Source organism: Dysidea avara, chromosome 10 (genome assembly GCF_963678975.1).
Source record: "Dysidea avara chromosome 10, odDysAvar1.4, whole genome shotgun sequence".
Classification (NCBI taxonomy): domain Eukaryota; kingdom Metazoa; phylum Porifera; class Demospongiae; order Dictyoceratida; family Dysideidae; genus Dysidea; species Dysidea avara.
This window is the reverse complement of record NC_089281.1, coordinates 1,030,658-1,052,332: the sequence shown is the minus strand read 5'-3', so window position 1 is coordinate 1,052,332 and position 21,675 is coordinate 1,030,658. Positions and strand designations below refer to the sequence as shown.

The window sequence follows — 21,675 nt, the reverse complement described above, 5'->3', positions numbered from 1 at the left end:
TAGGGCAATCTCACATCTCTATTTATAGTGTAGGTATGTGTGTTAACCATGCCTGGTGTGATTTCAATAAACTAGTGCATGATACCGCTGGCATGTGGTAATGATCAACTACCTTAGTACAACTTTGTCTTGTTGCCTGAAGTAGTGCTACTAGATCTAGACTCACTCGGTTGCTTTGTTCGGTGGTCACCATAGCTGTTATAGTGTGCTGCTTATCTGTCACATCCTGACTAGCTGGATATAGAATATTCTAGTCTGTTATTTATTTATTTTTCTTGTTTTTCTTTTTTTGATTGCTAGGAGTTCTAGTCAAGGTGTTCCCAGCAAGTGAGCTGTACTAGTCGCAGCTGGTCATCTTGATTATTGGTTATTGATTTAGCTGATATGTGTGTACTGTACATGTGCTACTGAACATCGCTGCCACATCTAGCTACAGCAAATAATATAGTCTGGTGCTAACGCTCAAGTTGATGACTGACTACACTGTGTTGGTCACTTAGCAGGTATAGTCATATGCTCTCGGTGTAGCTGAAGTGTGCTTAAACTGTGGCCACAGCTGCTGCAAGTCCTGCCATTTAGTTGTAGTGATCAGCTGATGTGTCACTGTACCATGCTACAAATGTAGCTGTCCTGTCATTCAGTTAAGTGCAGTAACTGATATGCTACTGTATAGGCAACTGAGTAGCCATTTTGTTTACTGCCATCGATGTTGTCATGTATAGCTGATACATATCTGTAGTGAACTGTGCTATACCACTGTATAACTGTCAAATATACTGCAAATGACACTGTCAGGTGCTATCGTTATAGCTGAAGCAGGAACTAGGCCTTTGTGATCAGTGTGGGTGAAGAGGAGTCTTTAGAGCACATGGTTGGACATGCTAAGTATGTAAGATTTTGCAGAGACCAAAGCCCAACCTCATGTGATTGCTATGGCCACTGTACTGCATTACTGACATAGTTGTCTCACCCACTGTGACTGATACTGAGTGATAGTGATGCAGTCAGGTGAGAAAGCTCATAGCTGCCCTGTGCTGTTACTATCTGTAAGATCTGTCAATGGTGCAGGTACAAATAACGCAACTAATGTGTAGCCGCCATCGTGATGTGGTCAGGATTATCTATCCTGGCATGGCTGTTATGTCTGCAACTAATGCGTCAGGTGTTTTCAGTATGCAGTTGAAATTCCTGACACTTCTGCTGTACATTATTCGTAGCAATCTATCTGATGTGTGGATGTAGGATCATGATAAAGCCAGATGTCACATCTACTACAATTGATGCAGTCAGATGTAACAATATACCTGATATATGTGACTGCACAGTGCTACTGATGTAGCTGTCATGTCCACTGAAGCTGCAATTGATGTAGTGAGGGTGTGTGGCTACGCTGGTGATGTTTCTGCTACCTCTATTGTAATTGATATAGTCTGATGCTAACAGTATAGACTGTACAGGGCTACTGGTGTAGCTGTCCTGATCATGAAGCTGATATGTAGCTGCCCTGCTGAAGTTTCTACCACCTCTGCTGTGATATGTTCCTATGTAACAATATAGCTGATGTGTGGCTGTTGCTACAGTGCATGGTAATAATGTATAGCAGTACTATGGCTGTCCCATTTTTCATTTTATTTATTTTTTTTACTTTACCACTGATGTAGTCAGAAGCTAGCAATATAATGACTGTACAGTGTTGTTGACGTAGCAACTACAGCTGATGCATGCAGTATAGCTGTCGTGTAAATGTGTGATGACAAGAGGTCACGTTCACTGTGATTGATAGTCAGGTAGCTGATGTATGCATGATTGTACTGTGATACCAACATAGTTATCACATTAATTTTACTAGAATTGATGTTGCATCATTCATGTTTGAGAGCTACCAATGTAGCCCATGTTTGAGTACTATGGATGCAGCCCACGTTTACTGATGTAGCTCATGGTTGAGTGCTATCGACATAGCTCATGTTTGAGTGTTACTGGCGTAGCTCATGTGTGATTGCTACTGACATCACTCATGTTTAGCTCATGTTTGAGTGTTACTGGCGTAGCTCATGTGTGATTGCTACTGACATCACTCATGTTTGAGAGCTGCCAACTTACCTCATCTGAGTGCTACTGACATAGCTCATGTATGGCTGCAACTAACGTAGTTCATGTCTGGTGCAGCTCGTGTTTGAGTGCTACCAGCTTACCTCATTTGAGTGCTACAAACTTACATAGCTCGTGTCTGGGAGCTCCTGTCTGGGTACTATCAATATAGCTCATGTCTGAGTGTTACCAATGTAGTTTATGTTTGAGCATCAGCGATGTAGCTCATGTAAGCATGTTTGAGTACTACCAACATGGCTCATGATCATGTCCACATAATGCTAATGATATAGCTCATGTTTGAGTGTTACTGACATAGCCCATGTTTGAGTGTTACATGGACGTAGATCATGTTTGAGTGCTACCAACACAGCTCATGTCTGAGTGCTACTGATGTAGCTCGTGTTACCAGCTTACCTCTTTGAGTGCTATGTACCAAGTAGCTCATGTATGAGTGCTACTAATATAGCTCATGTTTGAGTGCTACCAACCATAGTTCATGTCTGAAATTGAGTGCTACTGATGTTCGTAGCTCATGTTTGCATGCTACTGATGTAGCTCTTGTTTGAGTACTGCTGATGTAGCTCATGTTTGAGTTTGAGTGCTACCAACATAGCTCATGTCTGAGTGTAGAAGCCCGTGTTACCGACTTGTATAATTACCTCTTTTGAGTGCTACTGACATAGCTCCTGTCTGAGTGCTATTGATATAGCTAATGTTTGAGTGTTACTGACTGCTCATGTTTATGTGCTACCGAGATAGCTCATGTCTGATACTGAGTGCTACTGATGTTTGTAGCTCATGTTTGCTTGCTACTGACATAGCTCATGTTTGAATGCTACCAGCGTACCTCTTTTGAGTGTTACTGATGTAGCTCATGTTTGAGTGCTACTCACTCTTGAGTGTTTGCAATGTAGCTCATGTTTTGAGTGCTACTGATGTAGTTCATGCTTGAGTGCTACCAATATGTTTATGGTGGAGTTCTACTGTTGTAACTCATGTTTGAGTGCTACCGACATAGCTCATGTGTGAAAGCTTTTAACTTACCACATTAATTATGGGTGCTACCGATGTAGCTTGTGTATGGGTGCTACCGATGTAGCTCGTGTATGGGTGCTACCAATGTAGCTCATGTCTGGGCACTACCAATGTAGCTCATGCCTGAGTGCTACTGACGTATAGTAGTTCATGTTTACGTGCTACCAACATAGCTCATATTGTGAGATGTAGACTCATGTTTGAGTACCAACTTACCTCATTTGGGTGCTAGCAACATAGCTCATTTCTGGGTGCTATAGCGCTCATGTCTGGCTACTGGTGATGTAGCTCATGTCTGAGTGTAACTGACAGCTCATTTTGGGTGTTACCAACATATTGAGTGCTACCGATGTAACTCAGATTTGGGTACTACCAATGTAGCTCATGATCATGTTTGAGAACTGCTGACATAGCTCGTTTGAGTGCTATACCGTCTTAACTCATGTTTCAGTGCTGCTGACATAGCTTAAGTGTGAGTGCTACCAATGTAGCTCATGTTTGAGTGCTACCAGCGTAGCTTATGCTGTGTGAGTGCTACCGACATGGCTCATGTTGTGAGATGTAGCTCATGTTTGAGTACCAACTTGAGTGCTACCAACATAGCTCATGTCTGGCTACAGCTACTGATGTAGCTCATGTCTGGGTGCTACTGACAGCTCATGTCTGGGTGTTGCTGACATATTGAGTGCTACCGATGTCACTCAGGTTACTACCGACGTACCTCATGTTTGAGTGCTACCGATGTAGTTCATATGTGACTGCTACCAATGTATTTTTCTACAGTTGTGACTCATGTTTGAGTGCTACCGACATAGCTCATGTGTAAATGCTTTTAACTTACCACATTTGAGTGCTACCGATGTAGCTCATGTATGGGTGCTACCGACGTAGCTTATGTCTGGGTATTACCAATGTAGCTTATGTCTGAGTGCTACTGATGTATAGTAGTTCAGTTTGAGTGCTACTGACATAGCACATGTTTAAGTGCTACTGACATAGCTCATACTGTGAGATGTAGCTCATGTTTCAGTACCAACTTACCTCATTAGAGTGCTACCAACATAGCTCATCTCTGGGTGCTATACATGTCTGGCTACTAATGATGTAGTTCATGTCTGGGTGTTACTGACATATTGAGTGCTGCTGATGTAACTCAGGTTTGGGTACTACCGACGTAGCTCATGTTTGACTGCTACTGACATAGCTCATGTTTGCCACATAGCTAGTGTTTGACTGAGTGCTACCAATGTAGCTCAAGTTTGAGTGCTACCGTTGTAGCTGATGTTTGAGTGCTACCGACGTAGCTGATGTGAGTGCTACCGACGTAGCTGATGTGAGTGCTACCGACGTAGCTGATGTTTGAGTGCTACTGATGTAGCTGCCAATCCACCTGTCCCCAACTGAACCAGGCCTAGCTATCATTCCCCTTTTCCCTCCCTCCTAGGGGCTATACTTTAAAATGTGGAATCCAGCCAGCTTAATTTGCGGTCAACCAATCCATAAATTCCTTTCAAAAGAAAATTCCAGCAACCTTACCCTAAAAGGCCAGGTATCCTCTACGCCTACCTCCAGGATGTACTATATTTCACTCCCTTCCTGTGTGAAGGGAGGAGAATGATCGATGACTGGTTAGTGGGGACTTCCGGTGGTAGGTGATAACTCACTCGGCGAGACGATACTGGAGCATCTACCGATAGAATCAGTTGTGATCTGTGTGTGCCACCGCGGCTAGAACACTATTGATCAAACTAGTGCCTGAAACTTTCTTGAGAATCTTCCTGGTCACATTCTGACGGTTATCACTGTGGTTCGCGGGGTAAAAGTAGAAGTTGATACCCTATTCATCACAATATCATTCCGTTTGAGGTAGGGATGAAATATCATTGCTCTCCGTCTCGCACTTTTACGCACGACGAGTTGAAGTTCGATCAAGAATGTGTTTTATTTCAGCATGTTAATGAGCCAACACGTTTCAGACCAGGTTCATCCCCCCATGTACTAGACTTAGTACTTACCAATGAAGAGAACATAGTAAAATCCATCAAATATTCTTCTGGGCTGGGGTTGAGTGATCATTTGTGTTTGAATATTTCTCTTTCATGTTCTCCAATAACTATCAACCAGTCCAGTGATGTACTATCTTACAATTTTAACAAAGGGGATTATATGAAGCTTAAAAGCCTCCTTAACGAAACTGCCTGGTTGACGGAATTACAGGATCTAAATGTATGCCAGTCTTGGAATTTTTTTATGCAACGTTTTAAGTCTGCTATGGAATGCTCTATCCCAAGGTACCATAAACCCCAATGTAGAAAATTACCATATACTAATCATAAAGTAATTGATCTTAAACATAAGAAGGAAACATTATGGAAAAGGTTCCGTAGAACTGGCAATCATTTGGATCATCTTAGGTTTACTGAAGTAAGAAATTCGCTTAGACGCCTTACACGTGACTTGAGATCTAAGTTCGAGATGAGAATTGCTAAGGAAGTGAAGACCAACCCTAAAGCTTTTTGGCGATATGTAAATTCTAAGGTCAGAGTTAAACCCTCCATTCCTACCCTGGTTGATGAGTCACTTAATGATACTGAAGCAGCAACTGATGAAGGTAAAGCGGAAATGTTGAACAAGTTTTTTACCAGCACATTTACTAGAGAATCCATGGATAACATCCCTGAGTTTCAAGACCGTGACTTTGTAACTAGTCTCGATGGTATAGCAATTGATGTAGGCATAGTAAAAGAAAAGTTGTGTGATTTAAATTCTAGCAAAGCTACTGGACCTGATGAGCTCCCCCCCAGAGTGTTGAAGGAAGCTGCTGCTGAAATAAGCATACCTCTGTCTATAATTTTTAAGAAGTCATTAAGCGAGGGTAGACTACCCCCAGACTGGAAAGTAGCAACTATTATCCCAATTTCAACAATTTGATGTCACCATGTCAACACGGATTCCTCCCTCGCAAGTCTTGTATGACACAGTTACTGTGTGCACTTGATGATTGGACAGAGACTTTGGACAGTGGTAATTCAGTAGATGTTTTGTACCTTGACTTTAAGAAGGCTTTCGACTCTGTTCCTCATGAAAGGTTGCTCAAAAAGATTTATGCATATGGTTTTAGAGGTGATCTGTTTAATTGGATACAAGACTTTTTGAAAGGACGCAGACAAAGAGTTTCTGTGAATGGTTCAATGTCTGGTTGGAGTGATGTAATAAGTGGAATACCTCAAGGATCAGTCTTGGGTCCTCTCTTCTTTGCAATTTTCATCAATGATCTGCCATCATTATTAAGGAATAAAGTTCTTTTATTTGCAGATGACACAAAAATATATTCCAGCATTAGTCGTGCTAACCCAATATCCTCCCTGCAAGATGATATTAATGCTTGCATTGAATGGTCAGTAATGTGGCAGTTGCCTTTCAACATTTCTAAATGTAAAATACTACATATAGGTCAGTTTAATCCAAGATATTGTTATAAGATGGATGGGATGGACATTGTTAAGGTAAATGAGGAAAAGGATTTGGGGGTGTTGATTGATTGCAATCTCAAGTTTCATAGTCAGTGTTCGGCAGTGGTTAATAAGGCTAATAGACTTCTTGGCCTTATTAAACAGACCTTTTCGGATATTTCTGTAGATTCATTTACATGTTTATACAAATCAATAGTACGTCCTATTTTAGAATATGGTAACTTGGTTTGGGGACCTTACTATAAAACAGACATCCAAAAATTAGAAAAAATCCAACGGAAAGCAACTAGAATGATCAAATCTATAAGAAATCTTGACTACGAGGAACGATTGAAAGTACTTAACTTGCCATCATTACATTATAGACATTATAGAGGTGATATGATTGCTGTCTACAATATGCTACATGATAAGTATGATATAGACCATTCTGATTTTTTTACTTTTTCACCCATTACCCATACCAGAGGTCATACATTTAAGCTATTTAAAAATTTTTCAAGAACAGATGCCAGGAAATATTTTTTTACAAGAAGAGTTGTTGAACCATGGAATAATTTACCCCAAGAAGTAGCATGTGCAGCATCAGTTGATGATTTTAAGAAATTGATTGACCAATATTCATCTAACACTATGTATAAATGTATGTAATTAGTCTACTTGTACTTTTTTTTACCTGTTGATCAGGTGTAACAGGCTGTTTAGCCTTATAAATTACCTGTAATAAATAATAATAATAATCACACGAGCCAGCAAATGGCGCCTTCTGCATCACGTGCGTAACTGGCTGGAGGCGTGCGTGATTCTTTTTGTGCTAACCACAGTTAAGCTATTAACCTCCATTAATATATACCTTACCCGGTAAGGTATATATTTTCAATGCAAATACATACTTTGTTGTTGTATCTTGGCCTCAAGGGCACTCCTCATACATTATCATTCTTTGTCCATGCCTATAACGCTATCTTCAGTCTTGTCTGGACCCAAAATGCAATCAATCACGTGCCTGGATACTTAAAAGAAAGTAACGCGTTACATTCATTACAATTTCCGGTTGTAATATCCGTTACATATTACTCGCTACTTTGTCATGTAACGCGTTATATTACGTCAAGTACAACGATCACGTGACTCTTCGGACTTCTAGCTATGCGCTTAAAATTTGTGTCCGGTTGGTCGGATCTGTAGCAACTATTATTAAAGATGAGCCGCGCGGCCACGTACGTAACTTCCGGTTTGAGTTTTTTAAAAAAGGCAGCCCCTCCTACGATTAGATTTATCGATTATAACTGCTAGCTCGAAAGCTGTGACTCTTGTAGCAGTTTTTTTTTTCACCACTCCTTGTAGCAGCGGTGCTGGACGTTACTAGGTTTGAGCCCCTCCTACCGCCGGGTCTGATTCTACGTAGTTCACTTCGCAGTTGAGCCAACAGAATGGTAGTCGTGGTAGTAGGTATATTACTGTACAGTGTTGGCAAGTTAGTAACAGCTACTGAACAATGTGATGGTCACCAATTTAGTCATCCTTTCTATCCCGGAGAGTCTTGTAAGGAGATCTATGACTGGAACCAACAAAGTCACAACAGGTCAGGATATTATTGGCTTATTAATCCTTTACGTAATGTATACTGTAATATGGAGCAAAGAGTAGTATGTGGTAATATTGGTGGATGGACTAGAATTGCTAGTGTTAACATTACCAAAGGAGATGAATGTCCAATTGAATGGACCGAGGGCTCACGAGATGGCATCAGTTTTTGTAGATCGCCAAGTAACAATCCTGGATGTTATCCAGTACTATTCCCCTCTAATGGAATAAGTTACCAGAAAGTTTGTGGAATGGCTAGAGGTTATCAGAAAGGATCGCCTGATTCATTTAATACCGGTACTAATCCTCCTGATGGTTTGTCCATAACTCATGGTGATCCTCGTATACACATCTGGTCATATGTAATTGGAATACATGATGCAAGTCCAGTGCGTGATGCAAGTGTTTGTCCTTGTGGTATCAATTCTAACACTGGACCAGATTCTTTTGTTGGACCAAATCATTATTGTGAGTCAGGTTACAATCAAGGAAATGAAGACCGCCGTAGTTTTTATCTTATGTCCGATCCTTTGTGGGATGGTCTTAACTGTCCTACTGGTAACACTTGTTGTGATAACCCCAACCTACCATGGTTCTATAGGGAGTTGGATATGGCTACTATGGATGATGTTGAAGTGAGGATTTGTGCTGATCAAGCATTCGCGGATGAAGGTGTCTTAATAGATCAATTGGAACTGTATGTGCAGTAAATACTAAAACTTGCTGTTATTGATGCTGTTGCTAATAATTATTGAACATTTTAATTTGATACTGTCATGTCTGTGGGCTGAATTTTTTTCTGACAATAAAGTTTTTCCCAAAATACTGCCATTAAAGTTAGCATAGAAATATTTACATGCAGAAGAACCTGTAGTACTGCCTGCCTGTTTGCCTGTGTAGTGTTCGTTCACCACGTGTTTAAGATTAGTACGCCATTTTATGATCACGAGATACAACAGCATGCGTACAGCTATGCAATTACATAATATTACATCATATGCGTATACAACCACGTATACCTACTACAGCAATACTACACCCCTCCCCCCTTAGTCAGTTACTAGTCTCTTCTATTAGACGAGAAGGAGGTCGACAAGTTCTTGCTGATCGACGCAGTGGGGCACTGGTACCATCAGAAGTGGTACTAACTGCAAACTCTAATACTTCATCTTCTGGTTCAGACACTGGTAAAGGTAGCACCTCAACTGTCTCAGTGTTCTGATTAGCTGCTTGATCAACACGCTTCCGAGCCCTTATGTGGTCTAAGTGACGGCGTACCACTCGATCGTCATCTAACACAACTCGGTAAGAAACTGGACCTTGTTTTCTATCGATCACTCCTGGGAGCCAAGTATCTGCTTTGTTGAAACATTTCACAAATACAGTGTCCCCTTCAGCAAACTCACGACTCTTAGAATGAGCATCATGTCCTTCTTTCTGTTTAGTTTGACTGTCTAACATTGTGTCCAATACTTGGTTGTAACAAATCTAACGTTGTACGTAACTGTCTTCCAAACATCAGTTCAGCTGGAGGTACTCCAGTGGTAGAGTGTGGGGTCACCCTGTACTTAAACAAGAACCAAGATACTTTATTCTCAGCACTACCCCCGGACATTCTCTTCATTGCAGTCTTAAAAGTCTGCACGGCCCTTTCGGCCAACCCATTAGAGGATGGGTGATATGGTGAAGTCTTCACATGAGCGATCCCATCCTCGTCGCCAGATGTAGTGTTCGTTCACCACATGTTTAAGATTAGTACGCCATTTTATGATCACGAGATACAATAGCATGCGTACAGCTATGCGATTACATAATATTACATCATATGCGTATACAATCACGTATACCTACTACAGCAATACTACAGCCTGCTTGACCACAATTGTAAAGCTTGGCTAGTTGACACATCATAGATATAATACCCCATGTATATAGTATATCTATGGACATACCACCAGGGGCGTAGCCAGGATTTTTTGAAGGGGGGTTCCAATAGCAGTATTAAGTTACCAGAAGCAGGGGTCTGGGGGTGTAGCCCCCAGCCGCTGAGATACTTTCAATATTCTAATGAATCAAAACTCAGCAAATTGCTATATTTCATTATGCAAAAAAGTAATTTAATTGCTATAATTCATATAAGCACCCCTGGAATGAAGATATGCATAGTAGAAACAGATCCACCCATTAGTATACAACAACCTGAGTTGGGAGTATGCATGGTGTTGGGGAAAAGTACAGGTATACTAACATTTTAGTAGTTCATATTATTATATAGTTCTTCACAATCGATGGTCGGTCTTACCAAGGAATGGTATTCATTGGCAGTACCACAACTCCTAGCAGTTAGTATTTTATTACAATTCTTTTACTATTCAGACCCACTCCATCATGTTCAGACTCAGGTGTAGCCAATGGGGATTTCCAACAGCAAACTAAGTTACCAGCAGCAGGGGTCTGCCAGATGCTGACCTTGAATAATTAATGGCTTACACCTCTAGATTGCAATATTTCATATATCTGTATACCCATGGGAAACAGCTATGTAGGTAGTATAATGGGGCTGCACATACAGATATGAACCTACTGACAAACAATGGAATGACTTATTTAATAGTTATACCATGGCCACGAGGGATTTGCCTGATATATATGCCTAAGCCCAAGGGCTGCATATAATTAATATATACCACTCTGGTATGCTCACCTAATAGGTGAAGGAATGCATTTACCACATTACTTTTATATAGAGCCACAGAGGTTTGCAAACATCGATTGTGGGCTTAGATTGTGGGCACAGAAAGAAATAATTGTGGGTTTCACTGGTTGTAGTGATACTAAGGTGCTAAAATAAATACTTAGGCGTATAGGATGAGAATGTCTGAGGCATCTTTTCATGTAGTTGAAATGTACTGTATAGAAAAACAATCCTCACATTGCAAAAATGATCATTTAGTGATGCCTAGTAATTGAACTATGCAATGCTGACTCACTCAATTCTTTTTCCTTCAAAACAATGCCTAGCCTAACTGAACCAACATGTTAAACTCAAACCCACAATGCAAAACTTTAATCAGCTTTATTCAAATCCACAATGCAAAACTTTAAGTAGCTCTAAATAACCAAAAGGAACTGATGCTTTGTAACTGCCTCAGCATCAAAGGCAGTTGTGGTCAGGGCTATATCATGATATCGCTCTAATCACAGGATGATATCATGATATCGCCCTAACATGATATCGCCCTGTGGTCAGGGCAATACATGAAATATAGCCTTGTGGTTTCCTTTGATCTGAGGTGTCAAAGTGGTATATATCCAATTATTTTAATATTTAACTACAATTGAGTGTATCGAGGAGTGTCTAGTACACCTAAGTAGCTACATGATATCAATACAGGAGGTATCATGACTAAAAAACTGCAGACCAGTGGTATAAGATCACACTCAGTTTTGTATTGCCTACATTCATAATTTTGTTAATTTCCTGCCGTGTCTCTTTTAGGTGGCTTTTGTATAATTTTCTCTGTTCTAATTAAGTTTTTTGTTTGTTTGTTTCTTTTTATGTATGTATGTGTGTGTGTGTGTGTTTGTATGTATGTATGTATGTATGCATGCAAAGTAAATTGGTAACTTTTATGCTATAATGTGTTATGTAATTTGTCTTTGTAATGTTTAGATGTTGCATGCAGTACACGCAGTTACGCACTCACTTTTGTACTGCCAAGCTTATTGGTGCGTGTGATATATAAGTTCATGCTAAAAGTGTAGGGATCTAAATTTCAAAGGAGGTTTCTTGAACCATTGGAAAGCCCACTCCCTATGCCCCTGATGTTGCATTGCCACTCATCCTGGTGATCAGTTTGTTACTCATAATAAACCAGCAACAGCAGTACAGGGCATGTTGATGGTGTGGTAATGACTCCACTGCAGGTTAGTGGATAAATCATTGCCATTCTGTAGCAATTTACAATTGATTGATGGTTCTGAAGTTCCCCGTCACTGGTATACCTGTTATACTTGCAAACTACACCACTGTAAGGGTATTAACTATATTGCATTTATAAGCAGCACAAAGCCTTTAGACATTTGGATACACTATGTACAGTGGAAGATACAAAACTCAATTGAGAAGTAAGTGGTTTGATTCCTGTTGTAAACTACTTTTAGGAATAAATTTTTTTTTTCTGCTGTGGTTACTCTTTTAGGGTATTTTTAAAAGTATATCAATCTTTTTCATGGTTTTCAGCTCTACTCCAAGACCTATGATCTCATCCTGAAAGGAGACTAAGCCTCCTTTGGCAGACTATAAGAGATGTATTCAACTCCCAAACCTCAACCATTACCTATAGCTATGAGTGTAAACAATATTATACCACATGATAAAATAATATTATGGTAACTGTGTGATATACAACTAAAGCATTAGTCTATACACCAACAAGAGGCTCTTGAAACTCATCATATCTGTGAGCCACATCTGGTATGTACAATATTAGGATATTTTGAAGGGGGGGTTCCAACGGCAGTATTGAGTTACCAGAAGTAGGGGTCTGGGGGCACAGCCCCCAGCCGCTGAGAGACTTTCAATATTTTAATGAATCAAAACTCAGCAAATTGCTATATATTTATGCAAAAAAGACATTAATTATAATGCACATAAGTGCCCCTAGTACTAGATAAAGCTATAGTGGTGCATAACACATAGAGACACACATATAGTAATCTGTAAGTGATAGTTATCTCTCTGCATAAATCCACTGATACAAATGTCATGACTTACAATCTGCAGCAGTATAAGGTCATGCCTAGTTTTGCATTTAATGTGAAAAACTTCATATGGATATATGGATATTTACATGCATGTTCTATTAGAGTATAACTGACTGCTCTATTAGAGTATATACCTGACTGCTCTATTAGAGTATATCGATTTTTTTAACAAGTTTTAAAGAGGGCTCATGTTTAGTTACCTCTGTAAATCTTTCCCTGAGAGATGAATGCAAGCTTTATCAGTTGTTGTGCTGTGCTATTACACTATATTACTTACTCATTTTGTCCTGCCACACTAAATGGTGTGTTAGGGTCCTGCTTGCAGAAGTATAAATTTTACAGGGGGGTTCCTGAACCCCCCTCCCTATGCCCCTGATTTCTAATCTGATGGATGGTTGATTTTAGGCCTTAAAAGTATTCTATAGCAGCATCAGTAAAATCACCATATTCATTTTGCAAATATTGTCTTATTGTGATGTAAATTAACTGCAGAAAAGCAATTGCTAACATTGGGAGTGCTGTACATAAGTTGTCACCACAAAGAGAAGAATTGAGCAGTTCAAGATATATTATTGTCTGTTTTGAATGCATGGGTGAACCTATCCATGTATAGAAATCATTACTTTATCTAATACCAGTGGAAGCACACGTGCCCCCCCTCCTCTTTCAAAAATGCAAAAAAAAAATCATACAAAAGATTGAGAGAGAGCAGTCAGTCAAATACTCTAATAGAACAGTCACCAAATGTGACTGGAATAAAGATAAAAAATAAACTTAGTTGTTGTGAAACAGTCAACATTGAAAGTGTAGATGTAAAGGTTGAATCTGGCAAGTTCTAGAACTTTCTTCAGAATTGTGTATAAATAGATAGTGTAGCATGTACATTGTCCTGGTGTTATTGTACTCCTGGTGTGCTGTTGTTATTTTGCTGTTGCTGCTGTATTTTTTACTGCTGTTGATTAAAGAGATTCTTAATCAGATAGACTGTGTATAGTTTCTCTGGAAATAGATTTGGGCTCAGTATCGTGGTCTTTACACCAATTTCTTGGTAGCAGAGGATGGTTCAAGGTTAAAAGCTGATGACTATGGAGACTAATAGTGAGATACTAGAGATGGAGAAAGGTTTAGAACAGCAGCAAGGTAATGAACAGCTTGAAGATAGCATATTAGAGTTAAGACAAGAAAAAGCTAAAGTAAAGACACTATTTACTAAGGCAAGGCGTAGAACACTAGTTTTGATACAAGAAAAAGATGTGACTGTAGAAGTTATTAAGGATGCTTGTGAAGATTTAGATGAGGCTTTGGCGAATGTTATGGACACAATGACTAGGTTAGCAGATGCTTTTAGAGAAAACAGAGATCGTAAAAATGGTGGTAAGCTCAGCCAAGAAATAGAAAAGGTTGAGTTAGAGTATAGTAATGCACAAGATCGTGTGCAAGACACCTTGGATGAACTGAATAAAGTAGCTAACCTCAACAAGTTTGTCAGGAGATTAGAAGAAGATAGTTTCAAACAGTCAGAGACAATAGCTGATTATAAGACTACAGCCTCAAGGGAAGTATCAAAGTCAGAGGATTTAATAGCACACCAGCAGTCTGAACATGTAAAAGATAATATAAAACACCAGCCGCAAGTTGTAAGAGAAGGCAGCATAGTAAAAAGTAAGATTCCCACTGTGTCACTTCACTCGGCAGTGGATCATCAGATTACAGTACCAGAAAGAGGGGCATATTATCCATTGGATGAAGGGACAAGCCAGAATATGGCTGATTCTGCACTGATTGGACAAGACCTGTGGAAACAGCTCAAGAGGGTTAGTATTCCTGTTTTTTTCCGGTGATAAAAGAACATACTCAAATTGGAAAGCTGCCTTTTTGGCCTGTGTGGATCAGGCACCAGCCACCCCAGAATACAAACTCCTTCAATTACGACAGTGTTTGGCTGGAGAAGCTTTAAAGACAATTGAAAGTTTGGGACACAGTGCTGCAGCATACCAAGCAGCAAAAGAACGATTAGAGCGAAAGTTTGGGGGTCAGAGAAGACAAATAGCCATATACTTGGAGGAAATTGACAGTTTTAAGCCGGTTCGACCTGGAAATTACGAAGATATTGAAAAGTTTGCAGACCTATTGGATGTTGCTATTGTAAATTTGAAGGAAACACATTATCCTGAAGAGTTAAGGGATGGTATGTTGTATATCAAATTACAAAAGAAATTACCAACTCAAATGCTGGCTGCTTACCATTGTTGGGTGTTTGAAAACTACAAGATTGAAAATGTTGAGGTGTTGCGTGAATGGATAGTTCAGGAGGCAGAATTCCAGATGAGGGCTATAGAAACAGTCCAAGGTTTGTCTACTGGAAGGCACGGAAAGCCAGAGACTAGATCTCATGGTTTTAGAGAACCTCATCAGACCTTTTTTGGGAGGTCAAATGCCAAGCTGGAGTCTGGTGAATCCCGAGGTCAGAGGTCATGTAGAGTTTGTAATAAACAACATGGAACGTGGACATGTGATGAGTTCAAACAGCTGAATATCCAGAAAAGGTGGGAATGTGCAAAAAGATTAAGACTATGTTTCCGTTGTCTGGGCGAGGGTCACCTGGGCCAATACTGTACACGTACCAGAGTTTGTGGCTTGAATGGTTGCAAAGAACTTCACCACCGACTGTTACATAGAAATCCAGTTACCTTACCTGATAACGTTGAGGAATCACAGAGAATAGCAACAAACAAAAGATCAACAGTTAAGGTTGATCAGCCACTTACTACTGAGGCATCAAAGTGTACCCAAGAAGAGAGGGTCCCAGTGACAAGAGTGGATTCCCCCAGGGAGGGGGACCAAGTGACATCAACTCAAAATACCACCATGGTTTCTGGAATCTCGAGCAATATTGCCTTAAGGACAATACCTGTATTTGTGAGGAATGGGCATAGAAAGTTGATGGTTAATGCTCTCTTGGATGATGCTAGTACTAAGACTTACCTGAATACGGATGTAGCATCAGAGTTGGGATTGAAGGGTAAGCTTCAGAGAATAAATGTAAATGTATTGAATGGCCAGGTTGAAACTTTTGAGACTTCACCAGTTGAGCTTTTGATAGAAAGTTTAGATGGAAATACTACTTTGAAAGTGACTGCACTTACAACAGGTAGAGTTACCGGGAACATGAAAGTTATTGATTGGGTCGAGTGTGCAGGAAGATGGCCACATTTAAGAAATATAGAGTTTCAAAAATTAGGACCTCGACCGATAGTTGATGTGTTAATAGGGCTGGATTGTTCTGATTTACATTTTTCTTTCAGGGATGTACGTGGTGAACCAGGTCAGCCTGTGGCTAGACTTACACCACTTGGGTGGACTTGCATTGGACCTGTCTATGATGAGGGACAGGCTTGTATGACTAATTTTGCTAGAACTTACTTTACCACAGGGGACACTGATGTCAGCAAGATTGAAGCTGTATTACAGAAATTTTGGGAAGTCGACAGTTGTAGTGGAGAAGTGAGTTTCTTATCTCCTCAAGATAAACTGGTGTTAGAAAAGACAAAAAAATCAATTCAATTTGTTGATAGTCATTATAGAATCTCCATACCATGGAAGGGAGATTCAGTGTATCTACCTGACAACTATTCTGTGGCGGTGAATCGTTTGAAGAACCTTGAGAAACAACTGGCAAAGAATCCTGAGGTGGCCAAGTCCTACCAAGAGACCATTGAACAATATTTGGAGAAGGGTTACATCAGGCAAGTTAATCCTTCGGAGAAGTCCCACAGACAGTGGTACTTACCACACTTTGCGATAGTTAAGAAGTCAAGGTTGACAACTAAAACCCGCATTGTATTTGATGCTTCTGCTCAATGTGATGGAGTGTCTTTGAATGATGCTATACACCAAGGGCCAAAGTTACAGCAGGAATTATATCAAGTTCTGCTACGTTTTAGAAAGCTCCCAGTAGCTTTGATATATGATATAGCTGAAATGTATTTACAGATCAAGCTTTATCCACAGGATCGGCCTAGTCACAGGTTCCTGTGGAGAAATTTAAGTTTGGAGGAAGACATAAAGGAGTATGAGTTTGATCGGTTAGTATTTGGTTTAAATTGTTCTCCGTTTTTGGCACAATTGGTGACACAACATCATGCTAAGATTTATCAAGAAAGATACCCTCTGGCTTCTGAAATTATATTAAAGTCAACCTATATGGATGATAGTATGACTTCAGTTGTGAGTGAAGATCAGGGAGTCCAACTTTATCAAGAGCTATCCGATCTTTGGGCGGGGGCAGGAATGCATGCCCATAAATGGCTATCAAATTCTGATGTGGTTCTTAGTCAGATTCCAGTAAAGGATAGAATTTATGAGATTGACCTAAACAGTGACCCCTTACCTTCAGTCAAAACACTTGGAGTAATGTGGCTAGCTACGGAGGATGTGTTTATGTTTAATTCAAAAATGATGGAACAAAGGTTTGAGTTAACAAAGAGAAATTTTTTGAAGAAAATTGCAACCTTGTTCGACCCATTGGGCTTTTTGTCCCCTTTTGTAATACGAGCAAAAATGTTAATGCAAGAAGTGTGGGTACAAGGTGTAGATTGGGATGAAGAGTTACCACTGGATACATCTACACAAGTGACAACATGGTTCAGAGAATTATCAAGTTTACCAAGTGTTAGAATTCCAAGGTGTTTACAGTGGAGGAAGGAGGTGAGCTCAATTGCAATGCATGTGTTTGTGGATGCTTCACTGGAGGCTTATGGTGCAGTAGTTTATGTAAGAGTCAAATATCAGGATGGAAGTTTATCAGTACGTTTAGTTTCATCCAAGACCAAGGTGGCTCCACTTCAGTCAGTGAGTGTACCACGTTTAGAGCTCATGGGAGCTGTGTTAGGGAGCAGGTTAGTGACATCAATTTCAGATGCTTTAGATATGGAGAAACAATCCTATACTTTCTGGACTGATAGTGCAAATGTTCTATGGTGGATTAGGGGATACAGTAGAACATTTAAGTCATTTGTTGCAAACAGAGTGGGAGAAATACACTCATCCTCTTCTCCTGATCAGTGGCGATATGTTCCAACAAAGTTAAACCCAGCAGATTATTTGACACGTGGAGTTAAACTTATGGAGTTAGTAGAGTCGAGGATGTGGTGGGAAGGTCCAGAATATTTAAAAGAAGATGAATCCCAATGGCCAAGGAATGTTGTTGACAAGAGACCTGCATCAGCTGTAGAAGAAGTTAAACAAAAATATACAGTGAAAGAACCATCAGAAGAAAAATCAGCCTTTATGACTACCGCAACAAAGATAATTTGGCGATTACAACCAGAATGTTTCTCCAGCTGGAATAAATTAACTAGATTACAAGCCTGGGTTATGAGATTTACAACAAATTGTCGTTCTCACCAGCATGAAAGATTGTTAGACAAAGGGATAAATTTGGAGGAAATAAGGGATGCAGAAAAACTAATTTTGAAGACAACACAGAAAGAATGTTTTAAAGAAGAGTATACAGCCATAGTCGAAAGAAAGAAATTACCTAAAAATAGTAAATTACTCAGTTTATGTCCACGACTGGATGATGATGGGGTGATGAGATCAGAGGGCCGACTCAAGTATGGTGAATTCCTTCCATATGATGTAAGGTATCCTATTATCCTGCCCAGGAAAAGTTGGATAACCAAACTTATTGTGAAGCATCACCATGAGCTGGGGAACCATAGTGTGGACACTAACCAGATATTGTCCACTTTATCATCCAAATATTGGATTGTGGCTGCCAGGGAAGCAATCATTGAGTGGGAGAGAGAGTGTGCCATGTGTAAGAGGAAGAAAGCAAAGAGGACAGAGCAAATAATGGCACCTTTACCATTGAATAGGCTGACAACATCCTTGAGGGCTTTTGCAAGAGTGGGAGTAGATTTTGCTGGGCCATTTATCACGGTACAGGGTCGAGGAAAGCGAAGACAGAAACGCTACTTATGTCTTTTCACGTGTCTCGCATGCAGAGCTGTTCACTTGGAAATTGCTTATGGCTTGGATGTTGATTCTTTTCTAACTGCTTTCAGCCGAATGATTAATAGGAGAGGACTACCAGAGGAAATAATATCAGATAACGGCACTAACTTTGTGGCAGCAGATAAGGAACTCAAGGAGATGACATGCCAAATAGTAAACGATTCGAAGTTCACTTCTACAATGATTAAAAGAAAGATAAAGTGGTCTTTTAATCCTCCCCAAGCCCCACACTTTGGAGGAGTCTTCGAAACGATGATTAAAGCAGCAAAGAGGGCAATCACGGCTATTCTGGGTAACTCGGACATTACTGATGAAGAATTGATGACGGCTTTTACGGAAGCGGAGGCCTTGATTAATTGCAGACCTTTGACTTATCAATCTGCTAATCCACATGACGATGTACCCCTTACACCGAATCATTTGTTACATGGTCAAATGGGGGGAACTTTCGCTCCTGAAAGTACAAAAGAGGTAGCCTACCATCCACTGAGACGATGGAGAAGAATACAAGAACTTAGTAGACATTTTTGGCAACGATGGTTTCATGAATGGATACCAGGTCTGAGTCCGCGGAAGAAGTGGTTCGAGTTGCGGAACAATTTGAAAGTGGGTGATGTAGTTTTAATGATGACAACTGATAGTCCACGAGCTCACTGGCCTTTGGCAAGAGTTCTTGAAGTATATTCGGGCCAAGATGGGAATGTTCGCTCAGTTAAAGTTCAAGTAGCAGATAAGACCTTTGTTAGACCAATAGTTAAGCTTTGTCCACTAGAACTGGAATCAGCTAAATAAGAAGAATATTTTGTACAGACAATTGAGAGATAATATACCTTCACCAAAAGATTACTTAAAGAGAACGATTTACTACTGATATTACACTAACTCCTATATCATCATGTAGAACATGAGGAGGGGGAAATGGAATAAAGATAAAAAATAAACTTAGTTGTTGCGAAACAGTCAACATTGAAAGTGTAGATGTAAAGGTTGAATCTGGCAAGTTCTAGAACTTTCTTCGGAATTGTGTATAAATAGATAGTGTAGCATGTACATTGTGCTGGTGTTATTGTACTCCTGGTGTGCTGTTGTTATTTTGCTGTTGCTGCTGTATTTTTTACTGCTGTTGATTAAAGAGATTCTTAATCAGATAGACTGTGTATAGTTTCTCTGGAAATAGATTTGGGCTCAGTATCGTGGTCTTTACACCAGTGACACTCAAGAATTTTCTACAGTTACTTTTGAGTATGAAAAGTTACATGCATCTGCAGCACAAACACATGCATGGGAACACTTAGCTATATATCCTGCTATAATTAAATGCATTTGGTCCTTTGTATGTCATTCTGTATGACAATTTACCTTAAGCTCAGAACTGAACTTCATGATTGTCACTATTCCCCTATATGTAGCTCTTGATCAATGTGGACTACTTAGAAAGTATAATTTATTAGATTATATTTGTGTATTAAACTACTCTACATCAAAAATTTCAGTCCTGAAACATATGAGATATCTTTAGCATCTGGGGGGGTTATATAGCTACTACCTTCGTCATGGTGCACCTCCTTACCAACCGCCCCTGAATACTGACCATCAAGTTTTTACTCCTATCCAGACTGATACACCAAAGAACACAGCTCTTAATGAAAGCTGTAGACCAGTTCGATAATAGAACTTGTCCTTGTATGGACCTTGAAAGGCATCCAACACAATGATTGATGAAGGATATAAAGTCGATATAGAGTCCTCAGTATTACATTGAAAGGTAGTAGTATGAGGAATATGAGGAGACATACTGTGAATTGTATTGTGAAATTCACTCCAAAAAGTGGAACATTTGCATCCACCAACCACACCAGAGTAGTGTGTCCACTTGATATAGGTGAGTGATTGTAAAGTAGAAGAACATCATGTAGATAAAGCAAGTTAGTTTAGATAATAATGCAGGATCATAAGGAAGTGTCCTGAGTAGATGACATGTCTTCAACAAACCTACAAAAGCACACAAACAAAGATTCGATTACAAAAATGCCAACTGGGAAGATATGAACCACTTTCTTAGTCAATATGATTTTACCCTAGGATTAAACTCTAATGACCCTGAATTTATCTGGCTATTCCTGTAAATAGCGCCTTGAATTTGTATGTTCCCAAGATCTCTGTCCAAGAATCAAACCAACCTAGGTGGTTCAATTCAGCAATCCATCACAAAATTAAGTGCCTCCATACCTCTAAACGGCAACTAGCAAGACATCCCACTGAGAGAAAAAGGCTCAAAGTAGTCAATTACAAAGTGAACTTCAACTGATGATAGCCAGAGCTAAATCTGACTTTGAATCCTGCCTCGTTTTAAATTATGCTCATACTAATAATAAAAAAATTTTCAGTATATCTCTAGTATAAAAGGACATGATAATTTTCCAGCCAAAATGTTTTACAATGTTGAATGTGTATCCATTGACAGATAAAGCTAACAAATACTTCTACTCTGTGTTTTCATCATCACACGCACCAATAAGTATACTAGAATCACAATCAAGCGACCAAACATTCAATGATATTCAGTTCACCAACTCTGATGTGTTTGAGTTACTCGCATCTCTTGATGTCAGCAAAGCATGCGGCATTGATAACCTAAGCCCTAAAGTATTCAAACACTGTGCAGTATCATTACTTCAAATAATTTGCCACCTGTTTTACA

General features: G+C 39.7%; 3 protein-coding genes across 3 annotated transcripts; all 3 read left to right on the top strand.

Annotated features, from left to right (window-relative positions):
- Window positions 1-5,604: 5,604 nt before the first annotated feature.
- Window positions 5,605-6,060, top strand: LOC136268743 (uncharacterized). The gene has a single exon (XM_066064204.1). The coding sequence runs from the start codon at window positions 5,605-5,607 to the stop codon at window positions 6,058-6,060; it is 456 nt and encodes a 151-aa protein (XP_065920276.1).
- Window positions 6,061-7,848: 1,788 nt separating this feature from the next.
- On the top strand, window positions 7,849-8,958 carry LOC136268468 (uncharacterized). Its single transcript, XM_066063821.1, has 2 exons — window positions 7,849-8,079; window positions 8,140-8,958. Exons 1-2 carry the CDS (start codon window positions 8,036-8,038, stop codon window positions 8,897-8,899), a joined length of 804 nt encoding a protein of 267 aa, XP_065919893.1. The 5' UTR covers window positions 7,849-8,035; the 3' UTR covers window positions 8,900-8,958.
- Window positions 8,959-14,041: 5,083 nt separating this feature from the next.
- On the top strand, window positions 14,042-20,152 carry LOC136268741 (uncharacterized). The gene is made up of 3 exons (XM_066064201.1): window positions 14,042-14,770; window positions 14,850-17,616; window positions 17,764-20,152. Exons 1-3 carry the CDS (start codon window positions 14,042-14,044, stop codon window positions 19,764-19,766), a joined length of 5,499 nt encoding a protein of 1,832 aa, XP_065920273.1. The 3' UTR covers window positions 19,767-20,152.
- Window positions 20,153-21,675: the final 1,523 nt, after the last annotated feature.

Bases quoted from the DNA above. Each gene is read 5' to 3' on its own strand.
- LOC136268743 (XM_066064204.1), top strand. From the start codon at position 5,605: ATGAGAATTGCTAAGGAAGTGAAGACCAACCCTAAAGCTTTTTGGCGA.
- LOC136268741 (XM_066064201.1), top strand. From the start codon at position 14,042: ATGGAGACTAATAGTGAGATACTAGAGATGGAGAAAGGTTTAGAACAG. The intron at 14,771-14,849 runs GTTAGTATTCCT...TGTGTGGATCAG, and splicing joins TGTGGAAACAGCTCAAGAGG to GCACCAGCCACCCCAGAATA. The intron at 17,617-17,763 runs GTTTACCAAGTG...GAAGTTTATCAG, and splicing joins ATGGTTCAGAGAATTATCAA to TACGTTTAGTTTCATCCAAG.
- LOC136268468 (XM_066063821.1), top strand. From the start codon at position 8,036: ATGGTAGTCGTGGTAGTAGGTATATTACTGTACAGTGTTGGCAA. The intron at 8,080-8,139 runs GTTAGTAACAGC...TTTCTATCCCGG, and splicing joins TTACTGTACAGTGTTGGCAA to AGAGTCTTGTAAGGAGATCT.